At 41.2% G+C, this 20823-nt stretch overlaps 1 protein-coding gene across 1 annotated transcript; it reads left to right on the forward strand.

The window, feature by feature from the left end:
• Positions 1-2629: 2629 nt before the first annotated feature.
• On the forward strand, positions 2630-16582 carry ctsd.S (cathepsin D S homeolog). Its single transcript, NM_001091839.1, is given in 9 exon segments — positions 2630-2703; positions 7590-7743; positions 8731-8854; positions 9809-9927; positions 10586-10785; positions 12538-12660; positions 14169-14313; positions 15788-15886; positions 15966-16582. Coding segments are annotated over 9 exon segments (1200 nt in total). The 3' UTR covers positions 16128-16582.
• The last annotated feature ends 4241 nt before the right edge of the window (positions 16583-20823 follow it).

Genomic DNA, 20823 nt, shown 5'->3' on the forward strand with positions numbered 1-20823 from the left:
GTCGAAGCATGAGCATACGGAGTTTTAGACATGTTAAATTATTTTCTATCTGGAATAAAATACGGTTAACCCTTTCCTGTCCCCTTCCCCTAGAAATATTTGTAGAATAAAAAAAAGTTTGGTTTCACAAAGTGTGAGATATCTGATGGAAATGTCCAATAAAGAGTGGAATAAAACATTTGTGTTGTCCTGGTAACGAGCTTGTCCCTTAGTGCAATGAGCAAGATCTGGAGCCCGGGGAACACTGGGATTTATAGAGCAGGTAAGAGGTGCCTAGAGAGGCGGAAGGAAATTTAAAGGGCACCTGTTGGGTAAAAATGTTATGCCCAACCAAAGATGTGGGCTAATAACATTAGTGGGATAACAGTAGTTTTTTTTTTCTTTTTTAAGTGCTTTAATTGTTGCGCTACTCGCACCTACGTACGGTCACTCGTATGTTTCATAATGAAAATGTGCCACAAATCGATTAAAAAAAAAAAAACTACTACTAAAAACTACTGTTATCCCCAACCGGAATGCAGGCTCTATTAGCCCACACCTTTGGTGCCCTTTAATCTGGAATTAACCTTACCAGTTACGTGCTTGTATACTGAACTCCTCCAGATCTGTAAAGCAGAGACACATGCGTTCATTTGTGGAAGGGAATAAAGATTACAATAATATATATATTTATGTCCTGCTGCAGAGGCCATGAGGTTTACCCACCAGAATCTGCTGCACCCCAAATTAACCAGAGAACCTCCCCTTTTTTTTCTTTCTTTAACAAACACATACTCAACTGGGGGTGGTATTATCTACTCTACACTAAGGGGCACATTTATTATGGGTCGAATATCGAGGGTTAATTAACCCTCGATATTCAACCATCGAAGTTAAATCCGTCGAAGGATTTACCGCAATTCATTCGATCAAAGGAAGAATCGAACGATTAAATCCTTTGAGTCAAACGATTCGAAGGATTTTAATCCATCGATTGAACGATTTTCCTTCGATCACAAATTGCTAGTGATCGAAGGCTAACATTGGTGCTCGGTAGGTTTTAGGTGGGCGAATAGAGATAGGCGAATTTTTTTCGCCTTGTTTTGCTGAAAAAATGACGCCCATAGACCTGTATGGTGTCGTGCGTCAAAATAAAAAGAAATTTCGCTGCGCGACAATTTTTTTTGACGCCCATAGACTTTAATGGGTGTCTGCGACATTTTGCCAGCGGCGAATTTTTGGCGAAACGAAATGGGTTAAGTTCGCCCATCCCTAGTGGCGACGTAGGTGGTCGAAGTTTTTTTTAAAGAGACAGTACTTCGACTATCGGATGGTCGAATAGTCGAACGATTTTTAGTTCGTATTCGTAGTCGATGGTCGAAGTAGCTAAAAAAATACTTCGAAATTCAAAGTATTTTTCATTCTAATCCTTCACTCGAGCTAAGTGAATGTGCCCCTTACCATCAGATGGAAAATAGTTGCGACTGATTTATTAATTACTTAATAATTCCTCTCCAGGTCTTTCTTTTCTATTTTGTTTTGTTTTTTGAAAATTCTGCTTTTCTATTTCGTACCCAACACTTAACATAATTCACTGTAGATGGGCAATGTAAAGCTTCACCAACATACCTGTTCCTTTCCAGGTTTCAAACGGGGGTCACTGACCCCATCTAAAAACAATTGCTCTGTAAGGCTACAAATGTCTTGTTATTGTTACTTTTTATTACTCCGCTTTCTATTCAGACTCTCTCCTATTCATATTCCAGTCTCTTATCCAAATCAATGCATGGTTGCTAGGGTCATATGGACCCTAGTTACCAGATGGTAAATAGAGATTGGCTGGATCAAAAGTAATAAATAATAAAAACCAATTGCAAATTGTGTCAGAATATCACTCTGTACATCATACTAAAGGTTATCTCAAAGGGGTTCAATTTGTATTTGGTTTTCATTTTTTCTTGTTACCCCACTGATCCCTGCTGTAAAGGAAAGCTGCGCTGCTGTTTTTCTCTCCGAGATAAGTTGTATTTTATATATACAAAGAGTGATATTCAATTTGTATTTGTGGTTTTTGATGTATTCGGCAGCTCTCCAGTTTCCAAACAGTCTGGTTGCTAGGGTCCATATGACCCTAGCAACCATGCATTGATGTGAATAAGAGACTGGAATATGAATAGGAGAGGCCTGAATAGAAAGATGATGAATAGTTAAATAAGAAAATTACTAAAAAAATGAAAACCAATTGGAAATTGTCTCAGAAAATCTACTGAAGGAACAACCCCTTTACATAGAAAGCCCAAAATGCACCAGAAAGCAAATACACATTAGAGCCAGCAGGGGGCGCACTTGTACATTCAACGTAGAAGGAAGACGAGTATTTGTCCCTCTCTCAAATCTGTAAGAATGTCAGCCCGTTGCAATGGAAGCTCATTTGGATTTGCCGCCGGCTTCGCCTCTTGTGAAAATTGACCCGCGTTCATTAAAACTTGGCCCAGCCTTCAGCTCTCGTGATTGTGTTCGCACCCGCCCCCAGCCGGTCACGTGACAGCGCTGTCATCTGACTCTGATCACGTGGTCTGCCTGCTAGCGTCGCAGAGGGGCGATATATAAGCGCGCAGTTTCGGGTTTCCGGGTTCCTTCAGTCGCTGCTATGGCTTCCGCACCGGTGTGGTCGCTTTTATGTCTCTGCTGCCTCCTGTTCCAGCCAGGCTCCTCGCTCGTCAGGTGAGTGTGTGAGGAAGGTTTATTTCACTGCTCAACTTCACAACGCCAAGTGCCTGCTGATTGGCTAATTCTTGTCCTCTACTCCTGTCTGTCACTAGATCCTTATTGTATTTGTGGAAGGGACTATCTGGGCCTCTTGTAGGGGGGGGGCTTCCAATGTATCCAACTACTTGATTGGGCCCTTTGGGGGGTATTGGGTTAAAATCTTTACTATTGTCCCAGTTTTAAAGTTGTTGTTGTTGGACTTCAACTCCCAGCATCCTCCCTGCACTACCTGGGCTTAGCGAGATGCTCTTCTTTCCTTCCTCACTGCAGAAATAGTTTAATTGGCTGCCGCATTAAACTGACACTAGTGTGGGGGGATCAGTGTTTGTTTTATTGTTTATTTGTGACTCTGTGGGGGGCTAGTGGGTCTCATGCAGAATGTCTGTCAATATCCAGCAAATGCTTAGTAGGGGGTTAGTCAGATTTACATTACAAAACCAGCCAAAGACCATCAAAATACTAGCCCACGGCCATTTTAAATGTAGCCCAAAATAGCCACATTTGCACACTGAAAAAACTTAATAAATGCATGAATTGACTGCACCAACTTTCAATAAAAACCTGTTTAAAAGCTACTTCAGTTAGTGTGAAAAACAAGGAGATGAGAAAAAAACTAACAGCACAGGATACACAGTAGATAATAGATAAGTACTATTATAGTTTATATAAACAAGCTGCTGTGTAGCCATGGGGGCAGCCATTCAAGCACAGGATACACAGTAGATAACAGATAAGTACTACTATAGTTTATATAAACAAGCTGCTGTGTAGCCATGGGGGCAGACATTCAAGCACAGGATACACAGTAGATATCAGATAAGTACTACAATAGTTTATATAAACAAGCTGCTGTGTAGCCATGGGGCAGCCATTCAAGCACAGGATACACAGTAGATAACAGATAAGTACTACTATAGTTTATATAAACAAGCTGCTGTGTAGCCATGGGGGCAGCCATTCAAGCACAGGATACACAGTAGATAACAGATAAGTACTACTGTAGTTTATATAAACAAGCTGCTGTGTAGCCATGGGGGCAGCCATTCAAGCACAGGATACACAGTAAATAACAGATAAGTACTACTATAGTTTATATAAAGCTGCTGTGTAGCCATGGGGGCAGCCATTCAAGCACAGGATACACAGTAGATAACAGATAAGTACTACTATAGTTTATATAAACAAGCTGCTGTGTAGCCATGGGGGCAGCCATTCAAGCACAGGATACACAGTAGATAACAGATAAGTACTACTATAGTTTATATAAACAAACTGCTGTGTAGCCATGGGGGCAGCCATTCAAGCACAGGATACACAGTAGATAACAGATAAGTACTACTATAGTTTATATAAAGCTGCTGTGTAGCCATGGGGGCAGCCATTCAAGCACAGGATACACAGTAGATAACAGATAAGTACTACTATAGTTTATATAAACAAGCTGCTGTGTAGCCATGGGGGCAGCCATTCAAGCACAGGATACACAGTAGATAACAGATAAGTACTACTATAGTTTATATAAACAAGCTGCTGTGTAGCCATGGGGGCAGCCATTCAAGCACAGGATACACAGTAGATAACAGATAAGTACTACTATAGTTTATATAAACAAGCTGCTGTGTAGCCATGGGGGCAGCCATTCAAGCACAGGATACACAGTAGATAACAGATAAGTACTACTATAGTTTATATAAACAAGCTGCTGTGTAGCCATGGGGGCAGCCATTCAAGCACAGGATACACTGTAGATAACAGATAAGTACTACTATAGTTTATATAAACAAGCTGCTGTGTAGCCATGGGGGCAGCCATTCAAGCACAGGATACACTGTAGATAACAGATATGTTTTGAAGGATCCCATTGTATAGTACAGAGCTTATCTGTGAGTGTCTGGAGGGTCACTAGGGGTTGCAAGCACCATTGCACCCCAGTAGTTCTACTCCTGTAAAGGAAGGAGTTTCAATCTGCTTGATGTAGAGCACAGACACACCCTGGAAGCAAGTACAAGCAAGTGGACCGGTCATCCAAAAAAACTATTAAAAATCCTATTTCGTCACGTTAGTCAAGTAAAATAAACTTTAATTACACTATATAAATTATTTGAATCTTGTTTACTTTGTTCTGGTAATTCATAATCATAACAAGGAGGTAGGAGACATATTTCTAAACCAAAGCGGTAATAACAAGGATGCCTGTGCAGTAATGCTTTTTTTTTTTTTTTTTTTGGTTTTGTTCTCCTTTAAGTCTATTTATAACCAGGCAGGAACAGACTTAAAAGTTTGAAGTTAAAGGGCGTGTGTCTTTTTTTCCAACCTAAATTACTATATGGAGGGCCATTAAGATCTGGTCTTAGTTCTAATGAGGTGTAAATTCCCATTGTGCCTGGGAAGCATTAGTAACTTGTGATTAAGTGCAGCTTTGTACTAGCAGCTCTGCTGGATGTGTCTGGCTGGTTCAACTAAAACTCCCAGCTTTTCGCTGACACCTGTAGATGGGGAGGATGCTGGGAGATTAAAGGGATACTGTCATGGGAAAAAAAATTTTTTTTCAAAATGAATCAGTTAATAGTGCTGCTCCAGCAGAATTCTACGCTGAAATCCATTTCTCAAAAGAGCAAACAGATTTTTTTTTATATTCAATTTTGAAATCTGACATGGGGCTAGACATATTGTCAATTTCCCAGCTGCCCCAACTCATGTGACTTGTGCCTGCACTTTAGGAGAGAAATGCTTTCTGGCAGGCTGCTGTTTTTCCTTCTCAATGTAACTGAATGTGTCTCAGTGGGACATGGGATTTTACTATTGAGTGCTGTTCTTAGATCTACCAGACAGCTGTTATCTTGTGTTAGGGAGCTGTTATCTGGTTACCTTCCCATTGTTCTGTTGTTTGGCTGGTGGGGGGGGGGGGAGGGAGGGGGTGATATCACTCCAACTTGCAGTAAAGAGTGATTGAAGTTTATCAGAGCACAAGTCACATGACTTGGGGCAGCTGGGAAATTGACAATATGTCTAGCCCCATGTCAGATTTCAAAATTGGAATAGAAAAAAAAATCTGTTTGCTCTTTTGAGAAATGGATTTCAGTGCAGAATTCTACTGGAGCAGCACTATTAACTGATTCATTTTGAAAAAAATATTTTTTCCATGACAGTATCCCTTTAACCCCTAGATATGCAGCTAAATAATGAGTCATAGGTTGTAAGTGGCAAATATGTGATTTTTCTCTGCTGCAGCTTCCAGGTTTCCCAACACACAACTTGCAGTTTATTAACAAGTGCTCAGGGTCGGGTAGATTTGACTCTGACGCAGAAATATCTTTGAAGTCACTTAAGCAGGTTGTGTGTCTGAAGTAGTGATGTGGCGTAACTAATGTAAGTGCCCCGTGTCTCTGTCACAAGTGTGTGCAATTCAGTTTGTTGTCCCCTTCCTCACACAGAACCTGAAGTGCATTTCCCAATGATGTCCTTTAAACGTTTGTCCCACTGTTGCAATGGAGTCAAGCTGCAAACACTCGAGCCCTAGGATTAATGACACAGGAGCAATAAGAGAGCGCTGGGTGTCTCCCATATTCTGCACCCACAATTATCAGGTCACGTTGTTTTAGGAGGTTACGGATGCATCGGCAGGGCCACCATCCGAAATCACGGGAGCCCATTGGTCCCCTCCCACCCACCCCACAGTAAAAGTTCACACAGACAACAATGGTCGCCAAGGCCCCCTATAAAAGTTTTTTTAAAAAACATTGGTGTTCAGGGCCCCCCTACAAGCTAGAAAAAAACATTGGTGGTCAGGGCCCCCTTTCCGTGGCTTTGGCTCTTTTTGCCGCTTTGGCTCTTTTTACAGGTTCGGGTATTCGGCTTTTTTCGGCATTTCGGTGGTGCGTCACTTAAAGGGATACTGTCATGGGAAAACATTTATTTATTTTTTTCAAATGAATCCGTTAATAGTGCTGATCCAGCAGAATTCTGCACTGAAATCCATTTCTCAAAAGAACAGATTTTTTTTTTTTTATATTCTATTTTGAAGTCTGACATGGGACTAGACATATTGTCACTTTCCCAGCTGCCCCTGGTCATGTGACTTGTGCTCTGATAAACTTCAATCACTCTTTACTGCTGTACTGCAAGTTGGAGTGATATCACCCCCCTCCCGTTTCCCCCCAGCAGCCAAACAAAAGAACAATGGGAAGGTAACCAGATAACAGCTCCCTAACACAAGATAACAGCTGCCTGGTAGATCTAAGAACAACACTTAATAGTAAAAACCCATGTCCCACTGAGACACATTCAGTTACATTGAGAAGGAAAAACAGCAGCCTGCCAGAAAGCATTTCTCTCCTAACGTGCAGGCACAAGTGACATGACCAGGGGCAGCTGGGAAATTGACAATATGTCTAGCCCCATGTCAGATTTCAAAATTGAATATAAAAAAAATCTGTTTGCTCCTTTGAGAAATGGATTTCAGTGCAGAATTCTGCTGGAGTAGCACTGTTAACTGGTTTCTGATGACAGGATCCCTTTAAGGTGGACCTGGCTAATTCAAAAACTGCGGCACAGCCGGCCCCCCTTCAGGCCTGTGCCCAGCACAGTTGTGCCTCCCTGATGGCGGCTCTGGGCATTTGTTTGTGTCGGACTTTGGGCAGACATGGGTGTTTCAATCAAAATGCTGAGTATCTTTACCCACTATTCAGGCCTGCTAGTAACCCATAGTGTCCCTTATGGTATTGTATTGTTGCTACTCTGATTTCACCAGTTGATGATAAATTGCAATTTTAGTTTTTAAGCCCTTGTTCTTTAAAAGCTCTTTCGTGCCCTCCTTCCCATCCCCGCTCTTCTGTCCACAGGATCCCACTGAAGAAATTCACTTCCATACGTCGAGCGATGTCCGATACAGACAAGGATTCACTGAAGCTGAGTGGAAATGAAGCAGCCACCAAATATTCTGCCTTTCCCAAAAGCAACAATCCCACCCCAGAGACCCTGCTGAATTATTTAGATGTAAGTGGTGAATGCTCTGTAGTTCTCTGGTAATGACATGTCCCACATCGTCTGCCTACAGGCAAAATGACTGGCACATCTGGTTGGATACAGAATTGGCACAACTGTTAATTTACGGTAGAGAGGGGCATTTTATTTATGTATACATTTTATTATACAGCTTTTTGTGTCTTGGTGACAGGTGCACTTTAAGGAGAACTAAGCCCTAAAAATGCCTCATTTTATATAGTGAACTTATTGCACGAGGCTAAAGTTTGAGCTTGTCAATAGCAGCAATGATCCAGGACTTCAAACTTGTCACAGGGGGTCACCATCTTGGAAAGTGTCTGTGACACTCACATGCTCAGTGGGCTCTGATTGGCTGTTGAGAAGCTAAGCTTAGGGCTCGTCACTAATTATCCAGCAGAAAATGAGCTTCCCTGGCTGTAATATAAGCTGATGCTACAGGTTTGCTGATTATTAAATTCTGATGCTAATTGCACTGGTTTCTGTGCTGCCATGTAGTAATTATGTGTATAAATTACTAATCAGCCTTATATTGTGACATTTCTATTCTATGTGTACTGTATATTGTGAGTGGGTCCCTAAGCTCAGTAAGTGACAGCAGCACAGAGCATGTGCAGTGAATCAGTAGAAAAGAAGATGGGGAGCTACTGGGGCATCTTTGGAGACACAGATCTTTACTGCTAAAGGGCTGTGGTTGCCTTGGGCTGGTACAGAAACCCAAAACATAATGTACAACATTTCTAGCCTAAATGTCTTCAGTTAGGCTTTAGTTCTCCCCTAAGGAGATTTAGCCCCACAGTTTGGTCTTGCCGAGCTGAATGCATAATGATAGATACGCTTCAGAGTTGTGTGATCCTCGTTTGTTTGGCAGTGAGCAGGAAATGATTGTGGAAGAATGTCATACCCACATGACTTATCTAAGAACATTGAGTTAATAAATTGTTCTTGCCCTCACATGCTTTTTCTCTTCATCTCTTGCAGGCACAGTACTATGGGGAGATTAGCATCGGAACTCCTCCTCAGCCATTCACTGTGGTGTTTGACACGGGATCCTCTAACCTCTGGGTGCCCTCGGTCCACTGCTCCTTCTGGGACATTGCCTGCTGTGAGTTCTAGAGATATCTGTGTCCCTGTCAGTCGTTCTGTCTCCGTGTAATGTATAAACGTGGGAGCACTTACCTGTCAGAGTTCAGCTCCAGCGTTCTGCACAAACACTGTGATCCCACACAGCCAAGTTCCATATAAAGCACGAGAAAAATGGAGCATCAAAGGAGCCGATCATTCATCCGTTAAAAAATAGAAATTTATTGAAAAATCATTAGAAACGGTGAAGGCATGGCCAGAACATATTTTAGGCTGCCCGCTTTACACGTTTTTAATGATTCTTCAATTCATTTCTATTTTTTAAATGAAGAATAATCGGCTCCTTTGGTTCTGTCTCCGTGTCCCCCTCAGCCCCCTGCATGCTTCAATTTAAAGTTGCGATGAAGCGTGAGAGTTGTAGTTCACAAACATCTAGGGTTCTAAGTTATAGAAATTAGGGCTTTCCATTGTACAACTCTGCCCTTTTCTCTTTGTACAAAAACCCAGATTCTGTATATTTTCTAGACAAACAAAGATTGCTCCGTTTTAATAAAAACATAAATACGTTAGTTCTCTTGCCTTTTTGTTTTGCCCAGGGCCCTCCAGGCAATGTTCACTCCAATTCCTTCTCGGCTGTGTGCTCCGAAAAAACCTTTTGCGTGCACATTTTTAAAAACCATGTGCTTAGGTCAGAATAAATGAAATTTATTTTATTTTTTTTACACAATTCTTTGTGCGCACCACAATTTGTTGTGTATATGATCGCTTCAATATCGCACCTTAGAGGGAACATTGCCTCCAGGCACAGTTTTTAGATCTACTTCCCATTTTTATATATACACAAGATAACTCTGTGGTTTGTTTCAGTATAATTGTGGTTTTTCCCCGTCTCCGGGTTGGTGCAATATTTACATCCTGTTTCAGAATCCGTTCCTTGTTTCATATTGGGCTTTATTCCTACTCTCTCTCTTTCCAGGGTTGCACCACAAATACGATTCTTCCAAATCCTCCACCTATGTGAATAACGGCACAGCGTTCGCCATCCAATATGGCAGTGGGAGCCTGACTGGTTACCTGAGCAAGGACACTGTAACGGTGAGGGAAGATCCAGCCACCCCTTGTAAATAAAGTACTCAGGCAGTGAAAGCCTTAGCCTCCACCTCCCTAAAGCTGGCCATAGACTCCAAGATCCACTCGTTTGGCGACATCGCCAAACGAGCGGATCTTTCCCCGATATGCCACTAAACTGCGTGGCTATATCGGGGGTAATTCGAACGTTCGGCCGAACGATCGAATCACGATTCGCCAAGCGGCTCCGACAGGTCGGTCGGGTAAAAATCCAACCTTCCCGATCGATATTGTGGCCAGATATTGATCGGGAAGCCCCCATACACGGGCAGATAAGCTGTCAAATCGATCCAAACAACCGATATCGGCAGCTTTATCTGCCCGTGTATGGCCACCTTTAGCCTGGCAGTCATTCAACCCCTCCCTCACCTTGTTCCATGATAATAGATTTCGGAACTGGAATTCAGTCTGCTTTCCAGAGAATCTGTGCACCACCTTCATGGAAAGCAGGAGGAACTCTGTTGCAGTTTATGCACCTTTTTTTACCAACTGAATGAACTCGTCAGAAAGTGGGGTATATTTCCCCTTTACACGGCAGGATGGACACCAGACTGGACACTGACGATGCAGCTATAAGGAAGGACAGGCATGAGACATTGCTAATTGTGTCCTTTCTCTCTCATAGATCGGAGATTTGGCAGTAAAAGGGCAGCTTTTTGCGGAAGCCGTCAAACAGCCTGGTATTACATTTGTAGCAGCCAAATTTGATGGTATCTTAGGCATGGGCTACCCCAGAATCTCTGTGGATGGAGTCCCTCCTGTGTTTGACGATATAATGGAGCAAAAGCTAGTGGACAGCAACCTCTTCTCTTTCTATCTGAATCGGTGAGTGTAGGCATGGTATGTAGGGCAGTGACACTGCTGCTTCCTACTCCTCATCTTGTCTCAGCCAGTCACTAGAGTCCTGCAGCGGGTCGGTTACCCGCAAACACCTGCGGGTTGCGGGTAGAGGTTCCGGGTGCGGGTATAGACGCAGGTCGATGGTTCTGCAGGTTTTTACTCCTTTTTTTTCTGATCACGCCTACTTTCGATGATGTCGCTTTGCGTCTATGGCCAGCTTAAGGTTGCGGGTACGGGTTCCAAAAAATGGACCCGCGCAGGACTCTACCAGTTGCAACCTAGCGAGGGTTGGATCAGCCCACTGCAAGATAGTAGAATGTATTTTCACAAGGGAACTATATTTTGTATAATTGTGGGGCTGTTGGTGACAAAATATGGATCATTTTATTTCTGCAGGGCCCATTTAAACATGGAGCCAAAAATCATGTGGATATGCATTCTGAGAGTTCTGTGACCAAGGGGCATGTTTACTAACATTGGAGATAAATATCTGGTGAGATGTTTCACACAGCAACCAATCAAATCTTTGCTTTCTTATAGGTGGCTGTTTAAATCTAATTGCTGATTGGTTGCCATGGGCAACATCTCCAGAAATCTCTCCAGATATTTATCTCGCCATAGCCCGTAACTTGCCTGTCTTAGGATGCAGGGAGCTCTAGTTCCCACCAGGTGGAGCACCTGCACCATTTTCAAACTGATCACTGCAAAGCAAGACGGTTTTCTGCGCCTTGGTCAGATATTTTCTGCCCCTTGGTCAGATATGTAGTATAGAACTTTTATATTGGGGTCACCCTCTACTCCATAAATATGTCCTGGACACTCGACAGGCTTGCACCCTGTTGCACCTCTAGAACCGCATGCAATTAAAGCTAATATACATGTCCGGGGACACTGCACTAGTGCACTGCTACTATTTGCAAATTGACGGCCATGTTTGCCAAACCTAATTATTATTTAAGAAGAGATTTCTGCACTCACAAGTCTTATGAAAAAAAAAAAGGAAAGATGTGAGAAAGGTTTCTAATTTTATTCCTAAGCAGAAGAACATCAGAGCAGCCTCTTTCTTTCTCCCGACAACTTCCTTGACTACTTGGTGGTCAGACTGGTGGGAAACTGACCAGCAGGTGGCGCTGTTGTAACAATTCATTCATATTAACAGCACATGTATCCCTTAATATCTTGGAATAAAAATATACATAAATAATGAAAGTAAATGACAAAAGTGCTTTGAATAGCCCCCTCATCAATTTTACATTCACTTATTTAAAAGTTTTACTTATCCTTTAAAAGGAGAATCTCCCTTTTTATCCTCGAAATTCTGAAGCGTTTGTGGCCTCCGTGTTTCCAGGGTCTGTATTTGCCATCAAGCACTTTGCCCACAAACTCAAACCATGTTAAAAATTTTACATTGTACAGGTAAATACAAGCATTCTGCTTCTGCACTAGAAAGGTTTTATGCATAGGGGCAGATTTATCAAAATGTGACATTAGAACTCGCCACGCAAAAACGCGTGTTCTATTCATTCCTATTCCTACGGAGTTCATCATTTGATAAATAGGCTTTTGATAATCCCATTGGAAGGAATAGAACATTAAGTGAGTTTTATTGTGGGGAGTTACAAATTCACACTTTGATAAATCTACTCCATGATGCTGTGTTCTTTTTTAGCAATTTATCAAACGTATTTGCCTGATGAGTCTAACCTAACTCTAGTCTCACTGTTTTATTGTGATCAGGAATCCAGACACCCAGCCTGGGGGGGAGCTGCTACTGGGAGGCACAGACCCCACATATTACACTGGAGACTTCAGCTACATGAATGTGACTCGTAAGGCATACTGGCAGATTCGTATGGACCAGTAAGTGACTTCTGATTGGGTGTTGTGTCAGCTGACTGGTATTTGAGATGTAATACTTTAACTCTTAGGGGCAGATTTACTAATGGACCAGAAATCTCATCCGCAGGGATAGTGGCGATTTACTAACAGGTGTAGATGACAATTTGCTAGTGATAGAGACCGTCGCTAGCTTATATCCAAGTGATTCTAAAACAACTGGACTTGCTGAGTAATCGCTGAAAAAGTTTCACTACTCATCCGAGCTGCTTCTCTCTTGGCTTTCTAGGAGTTGCATGACACACAGGATTATCCAGTGTGTCATGCAACTCCTAGAAAACCATAGGATTATCCAATCACAGTAACGACACCGAATCAACACCTCTGTGTAACTCTTCAGAGAGGTGACATCTGAAATTGAATGTGCCATTGTGATTGGATTAAAGGAAAACTATACCCCCAAAATGAACACTTAAGATGGCCATACACGGGCCGATAAAAGCTGCCGACAGACCGTGTCGGCAGTTTATTGGCCCGTGTTTGGGGCCCCCTGACGGGCTTCCCCGATCGAGATCTATCTCGATCGGATGGATTGAAAAATCCCGTCAGATCGCGGCCGCATCTATTCGTTGATGCGGTCCCGCAATCCGACCGTCCATTACTATTCGTTAGTATCCGATCGTTGGGCCCTAGGGCCCACAATCGGATCAGCCCGATATTGCCCACCTCAAGGTGGGCATATCGGGGAGAGATCCACCTGTTTGGCGACCGCCAAACGAGCGGATCTCTCCGTGTATGGCCACCTTTAAGCAACAGTTTACATCATATTAAGTGACATATTAAAGAATCTTGCCAAACTGGAACATATATTTAAGTTAATATTGCCCTTTTACATCTCTTGCCTTGAACCACCATTTTGTGATGGTCTGGGTGTTGCCTCAGAGATCACCTGACCAGAAATACTGCAGCTCTAACTGTAACAGGAAGAAGTGTGGAAGCAAAAGACAACCTTTAATTGGCTCATGTGACCTAACAAGGATGGTTTGTTGGTATGTTTGTGTGAATCGTACGATCCCAGGGGGCGGCCCTTATTTTTAAAATGGCAGTTTTCTATTTAGGATTAACCAACAGCACATACTACTAAAAAAGTGTATTATAAAAATGTTTTATTTACATGAAACGGGGTTTTACACATGAGCTGTTTTATGCAATATCTTTTTATAGAGACCTACATTGGGGGTATAGTTTTCCTTTAAGCATGGGACATGGAGAATAACAGCACAGTGCTCTCTCTGTCATGGCTGCTCTCTGATTCTCCTTTAAATGGAAGTAAAGCTTGCAAAATAAATGCAACAAATCTACTGTGACTCACAGTACAAGACACACTTTTTGTTTCCTTTTACATCTCAGGGATATTTCTTTAAGATATCCCCCCCCCCCCATCCAATGCTGATTTTATTTCCTCCAAGAAGCCTCTGTCCTTGTGAATTGATTGACTCTCACCGCACATCAATAAATTGATTTCTCTCTAGGCTGAGTGTCGGGGATCAGCTCACCCTCTGTAAGGGCGGCTGCGAAGCTATCGTGGATACAGGAACCTCGTTAATCACCGGGCCGGTAGAAGAAGTGGCGGCTTTGCAGAGAGCTATCGGTGCTATCCCACTGATCCGCGGAGAGGTGAGAAACCCGGAGGGCAGATCTACTAGCATTGAGCCCGTTTTTATTCGTGCATTTACCTCTAATGAACAGTTTTCTGATCTGTGTCTGCTGCAGGGTTGCTACACTGAGACCCATTTACCCAGTGTTAAAGGGGAACTATTGCAAAAATTAAAATTTAATACATGCTTACTCATTCTGAATTAAGAAGCTTTCTAATTTAAAAATTCTGCATTGTTTCTGAAATAATCAAGTTTATAATACACAAAAGCCATGAATATCCTGTAAATTATATCCTTATAAACGGTGAGTTCTGATGTCTTTTCTGTCACATGACTCATTGAAATTTGTGTATTATAATAAAGTACCCCCAGTTGTAAAATATGAGGATATTAGAAGTTACCTCGGAGTTCCATGACCTGTATAAAAACACTCGGCCTTCCGCCTCGTACTTTTATATGGTCATGAAACTCCTCGGTGACTTATAATATCCTTATATTTTACAAGAGGGGGTACTTTATTCACTATAAATTCACTATTCCTCTCTCAGCATCTGTTTCTCTTCATGCAGCCGTTTGGTGTCAGATATTCACTGACAGTTAGATCCAATATATCTTATAGGGGGGGTCCTTTCCTAGCAGATGTATTAGAGCTCACTCAAATAACCGATTCCAGTACAAACAAAATCTAACAATAATTGCCTTTTGCACAAATTCTGCATGTAGACATGTCTAGTGAGCTCTAATACGTCTTATAGGCAAAAAGAGCCCCCCCTATAAGATATATTGGATCTAACTGTCAATGAATATCTGACGCCCAACTGCTGCATGAAGAATGAGGAGAACTTGATTGTTTCAGAAACGGTACAGAATTTATTCGATTGCATTTAGAATGTTTCTTTCAGTATTCTGAAGCCAATATTAAATTTTTGTGATCGTTCCCCTTTAAAGGGTAAGAATCTTTAAAGTAAGTGCCCTTTTGTCATTCACATTTATTTATATTTTAATCCAAGATATTAAGGGATACATGTACTGTTAATATGAATGAGTTTTGTTACAACAGCGCCACCTGCTGGTCAGTTTCCCACCAGTCTGACCACCAAATAGTCAAGGAAGTTGTCAGGAGAAAGAAAGAGGCTGCTCTGATGTTCTTCTGCTTAGTTTTAAGCAGAAGAAGTTTCTTAAATAGTTCTATAATTTTCCTAATTATAAGAACATCAGAGCAGCCTCTTTCTTTCTCCCGACAACTTCCTTGACTACTTGGTGGTCAGACTGGTGGGAAACTGACCTGCAGGTGGCGCTGTTGGAACAAAATTCATTCATATTAACAGCACATGTATCCCTAAATATCTTGGAATAAAATATAAATAATGTAAATGACAAGTGTTTAGAATAGCACCCTCGTCAATTTTACTCTAACTTTAAAGGTTTACTTATGCTTTAATAAATAAACGCCAGGATTTAGTGCAAGTGCTCTCTGGTTTCATCTCTTTCAGTATATGATCCTCTGTGATAATATCCCATCGCTTCCTGTCATCAGCTTCACATTTGGAGGTCGGGTATACTCTCTGACAGGGGAACAGTATGTCCTAAAAGTAAGTTTTCACTGTGATGTTCTGCTAAGCTATAGAGCTTTATATATGTCTCCGTCTGACCTCTCTCGTCTCCTCACAGATATCAAAGGCTGGTCGCACCGTCTGCCTCAGTGGCTTCTTGGGCCTTGACATTCCTCCTCCAGCCGGGCCCCTCTGGATTATTGGAGATGTTTTTATTGGCCAATATTACACTGTTTTTGACCGTGCTAACGACCGCGTGGGTTTTGCTAAAGCAAAGTAATCTCCCTCTTCTCCCTTTAAAGGTCTATTTCTCCATTAAACGACTAACCCCACAAAATCAACCTGCCCTAAAATGCATTGAAGCATAATGTTCCCTTAGTCTGCACTGCTGACAATTGTGAATCATGTATAGAATGTTTATTTATCGGTGCCTAGATTTCTCTTTTATAGGGCTCTTAGACCCACAACTTTAATAAAATGACACCGCACTTAAAAGGCATTAGATAAAGGATGTCTGCAGACTTTTTTTTTTTTTTTAGACTAATCTTAATTGGTGGATAAATTAACTTAAATTTGATGTTTCGGTAGTACTGGTCCTTTAACTCCCCTTTGTAAAGGGGAACTATTGCAAAAATAAATGTAATACGCTTCCTCAAACTGAAGTAAGAAACTTTCTAAATACAATCTATTAAAAAATCTGTATCGTTTCTGAAATAATAAAGTTTATCTTCACTATTCCTCTCTCAGCATCTGTTTCTCCTCATTCTGTCTTCATGCAGCAGTTGGGTGTCAGATGAATGATCCAATATATCTTGTAGGGGGATCTTTTTGCCTAGAAGACGTATTAGAGCTCACTCTATTAAAATCACTAGACATCATGTCTCTCTACATGCAGAATTTGTGCAAAAGGCAGTTATATTGTGTTTGTACTGGATCCATGCAGGAGTTGGTTGTCAGATATTCATTGACCGTTGGATCCAATATATCTTGTATAGGGGGGCTCCTTTTGCCTAGAAGATGTATTGGAGCTCACTCGATTAAAATCACCAGACATGTCTCTCTACATGCAGAATTTGTGCAATGATACATCTGTGGTATTGGGGTCTTTGGAAAAGGGGCCCAGGTGCACCGCCCTCAGCACGGGGAGCGGACAAACCGAAAAACCAATTGAGAGCAGGCATTCAAAGAAGGCAAACTTCCACCAGGCCAGTAGTTCAAAGTGAAGAAAGTTTGTGTCTACAGCCTTGCGCGTTTCGGGTCATGAACACTTAATCAAAGGCATTTGTGCAAAAGGCAGTTTTGTTATATTGTGTTTGTACTGGATCCATGCAGCAGTTGGGTGTCAGATATTCATTGACCGTTGGATCCAATATATATCTTATAGGGGGGGCTTCCTTTCCTAGCAGATGTATTAGAGCTCACTCAAATAACTGATTCCAGTACAAACAAAATAACTGCCTTTTGCGCAAATTCTGCATGTAGAGAGACAGGATTTTAATAATAAACTCTAATACATCTTCTAGGCCAAATGAGCTCCCCTTAGATATATTGGATCATTCATCTGACACCCAACTGCTGCATGAAGACAGAATGAGGAGAAACAGATGCTGAGAGACGGATAGTGAATATAAACTTTCTGAAACAATGCAGAATTTTCAATTGTTTGCATTTAGAAAGTTTCTTATTCCTAAGCGAATACTGAATTTTCATTTTTGCGATAGTTCCCCTTTAAATGAGAGCCTGCCGTGTGGTCTGTCTTTAGAACTTTATCATAAAATCAGCTGAGCAGTGGAACTGATGCTGCATAATAAATATTAACTAGTTATGGGTTTGTAGTACTTCATGCAGAATATCTTGCATTTTCTCTTTAATGTCTTTCACAGGGTTAATTGTGCATCTTTTGTAGTGGAGCAGAATAGTTTGGGATAACTTAGTAGGTTCCAGTGATCTTTAAAATCCAGATCAGAGCCACTTGGGTGTGATCAGTCCTTGCAGGAGCAGGTTTGCTTGGCCTTTAAAGCTCTGCTTCCTCGTGCCATTTATGAATGCATTGTTCTCGCTTCTCGTCTTTGCTCAAGTCCAATTCCCAGAGCTCCATGTTTCCTTGTTGTTCCACATTCTTGGCGCCAACAAAAGAAATGCACCATCAAGGTCATGAGCAAAACACTGTCCGGGGACGGGAGTTTAAAAGAAACTGAACCAATTACTGGAGGTGTGTCGTAGATCATACCAAATACACTAGGGGGGGGGGATCAGAAAAGAAACCTTAATAGGGTGTGATTGTTATAAGATGTATTCCTTTTTTTATATGGGTGAGGACAACTTTGTATAAAGAGCATTTGTAAGCCCTATGTAGTTTTCTGCCATATGCTTAAAGGAGAACTAAAGCCTAACTAAATAAGTAGCTAGAAATGTTGTACATGATGTTTTAGGCTTCTGTACCAGCCCAAGGCAACCACAGCCCTTTAGCAGTAAAGATCTGTGTCTCCAAAGATGCCCCAGTAGCTCCCCATCTTCTTTTCTGCGGATTCACTGCACATGCTCTGTGCTGCTGTCACTTACTGAGCTTAGGGACCCACTCACAATATACAGTACACATAGAATAGAAATGTCACAATATAAGGCTGATTAGTAATTAATACACATAATTACTACATGGCAGAACAGAAACCAGTGCAATTAGCATCAGAATTTAATAATCAGCAAACCTGTAGCATCAGCTTATATTACAGCCAGGGAAGCTCATTTTCTGCTGGATAATTAGTGACGAGCCCTAAGCTTAGCTTCTCAACAGCCAATCAGAGGCCACTGAGCATGTGAGTGTCACAGACACTTTCCAAGATGGTGACCCCCTGTGACAAGTTTGAAGTCCTGGATCATTGCTGCTATTGACAAGCTGAAACTTTAGCCTCGTGCAATAAGTTCACTATATAAAATAAGACATTTTTAGCCCTATTTATTTTTATGGTTTAGTTCTCCTTTAATTGTACTCAGGGAAGTGTAAGGTATAGACTGCAGGTATTGGAGACACCCAACGGTTTTGTGTTTGACATGATTTCTATTTATTGCTTTTGGTTCTGAATACCCAGGACAAACCTTCATAAGGGTTCTTTCAGTAGGGACACTGTACCAGTCTGGATATACAATTTGGAGGAGCTTTTAAACGGTTTCAGAAGCATTTAAAGGATAAGTAAACCTTTAAAATAAGTGAATGTAAAACTGATGAGGGGGCTATTCTAAGCACTTTTGTCATTTACATTCATTATTTTTTTTTTTTTTATTCCAAGATATTAAAGGATACATGTATTGTTAATATGAATGAATTTTGTTACAACAGCGCCACCTGCTGGTCAGCTGTAACAAATCCATTCATATTAACGGTACATGTATCCTTTAATATGTTGGAATGGAAAAAGAATAAATAATGAATGTACGTGCTTAAAATAGCCCCCTCGTCAATTTTACGTTCATTTTATTTTAAAGGTTTACTTATCCTTGAAGTATAGTTCCCAAAAATGTAGTTCTAATTGACTAACACTGGGCAAGCCAATCAAATTGCTGCAGCTGGCTTTAAAAAGCTTATCACTGATTGGTTGCCCACTGTTGATAAATAACCAGGCAGTTGGTTGTAGCGATTGTATGAGATCCCATGTTTGTGAGGGCAGTTGCACAGAGGGCACTGATTAAATTAAGACTAAGCACTTTAACTGTGTTCATTTTCATTAAGGGGCAGATTTATCAAAGGTCGAGGTGAATTTTCGAATGAAGAAAATTCGAATTTCGAGCTATTTTTTTGTGTACTTCGACTAGGGAATGGTCCAAATTCGATTTGAATTTGATAAAAATTGGAATATCTAAATTTATCATGTACTGTCTCTTTAAAAATTCGACTTTGACCATTCACCATCTATAACCTGCTGAATTGCTGTTTTAGCCTATGCGGGACCTCCTAGAACCAATTGGTGGACTTTTTAAAAATCTAAGTTTTCGACTTAATTTCGGTTGGTCTTTTTGAATTCGAATTTGGACCATTAATAAATATGCCCCTATGTCTCTGGTAGAGGGCACTCGCTTCCTATGACTGTGCTGGGATCTTTGGATGTTTGTTGTGCTGCTATTATTACAAATAAAAGCTGCTGCTTCTCACTCGGGCTGCATTGTGCGTCATTCATTGGAACACTGTAAGCAGAAGTTCTCCCTAAATAAACTGAACATGTGATGGGCTTGCAGCTTTTCTATACCAATAGCAAAACCTTGAGGGGAAACTCAGATGTTCTGGATAGATCATGTTTGTGTTCATTATACATTGGGCTGTGTCATCAGCTTCTTTGAGATATAATATGGCCCCCCTGTGCTCTCTTATTAGCATGGAAACTTGATTAAAAGGGATCATTCACATTTAAAGGGGAAGTAAAGTCTAAAATAGAACACGGCTAGAAATGCTGTATTTTGTATACTAAACATAAACATGAACTTACTGCACCACAAGCCTAATCAAACAAATGATTTATGCTTTCAAAGTTGGCCACAGGGGGTCACCATCTTGTAACTTTGTTATACATCTTTGCAAGACCAAGACTGTGCACATGCTCAGTGTGGTCTGGGCTGCTTAGGGATCGTCATAAATGATCAAAACAGCACAAGTCAAATAATATCTGCCAGAAGCCGATACAGCAAGACTGATTAATAATCAGAATATACAGACTGCACTGGGTCCTGTGTTGTCATGTAATCTAATGTGGATTTTATAGTTTTTGTATTGTTTAATACAAACTTTCTCCAACTCTGCAGAACCAGTGGCTGCAGCAAAATAATCCTCCAAATAGAATCCCAGTTTATCTGTTTAAATCTGGCTCCATGATCTTTATCTCTGCAGCTGGAGTTGGAAACAGTAAAGGGGATGTAAAGGCAAAAATAAAATCCAATACAAATCTCTACACAGTCGCCGACTGCTCTACAGGGAAACAAACAAAGCT

Source organism: Xenopus laevis, chromosome 4S (genome assembly GCF_017654675.1).
Source record: "Xenopus laevis strain J_2021 chromosome 4S, Xenopus_laevis_v10.1, whole genome shotgun sequence".
Lineage (NCBI taxonomy): Eukaryota > Metazoa > Chordata > Amphibia > Anura > Pipidae > Xenopus > Xenopus laevis.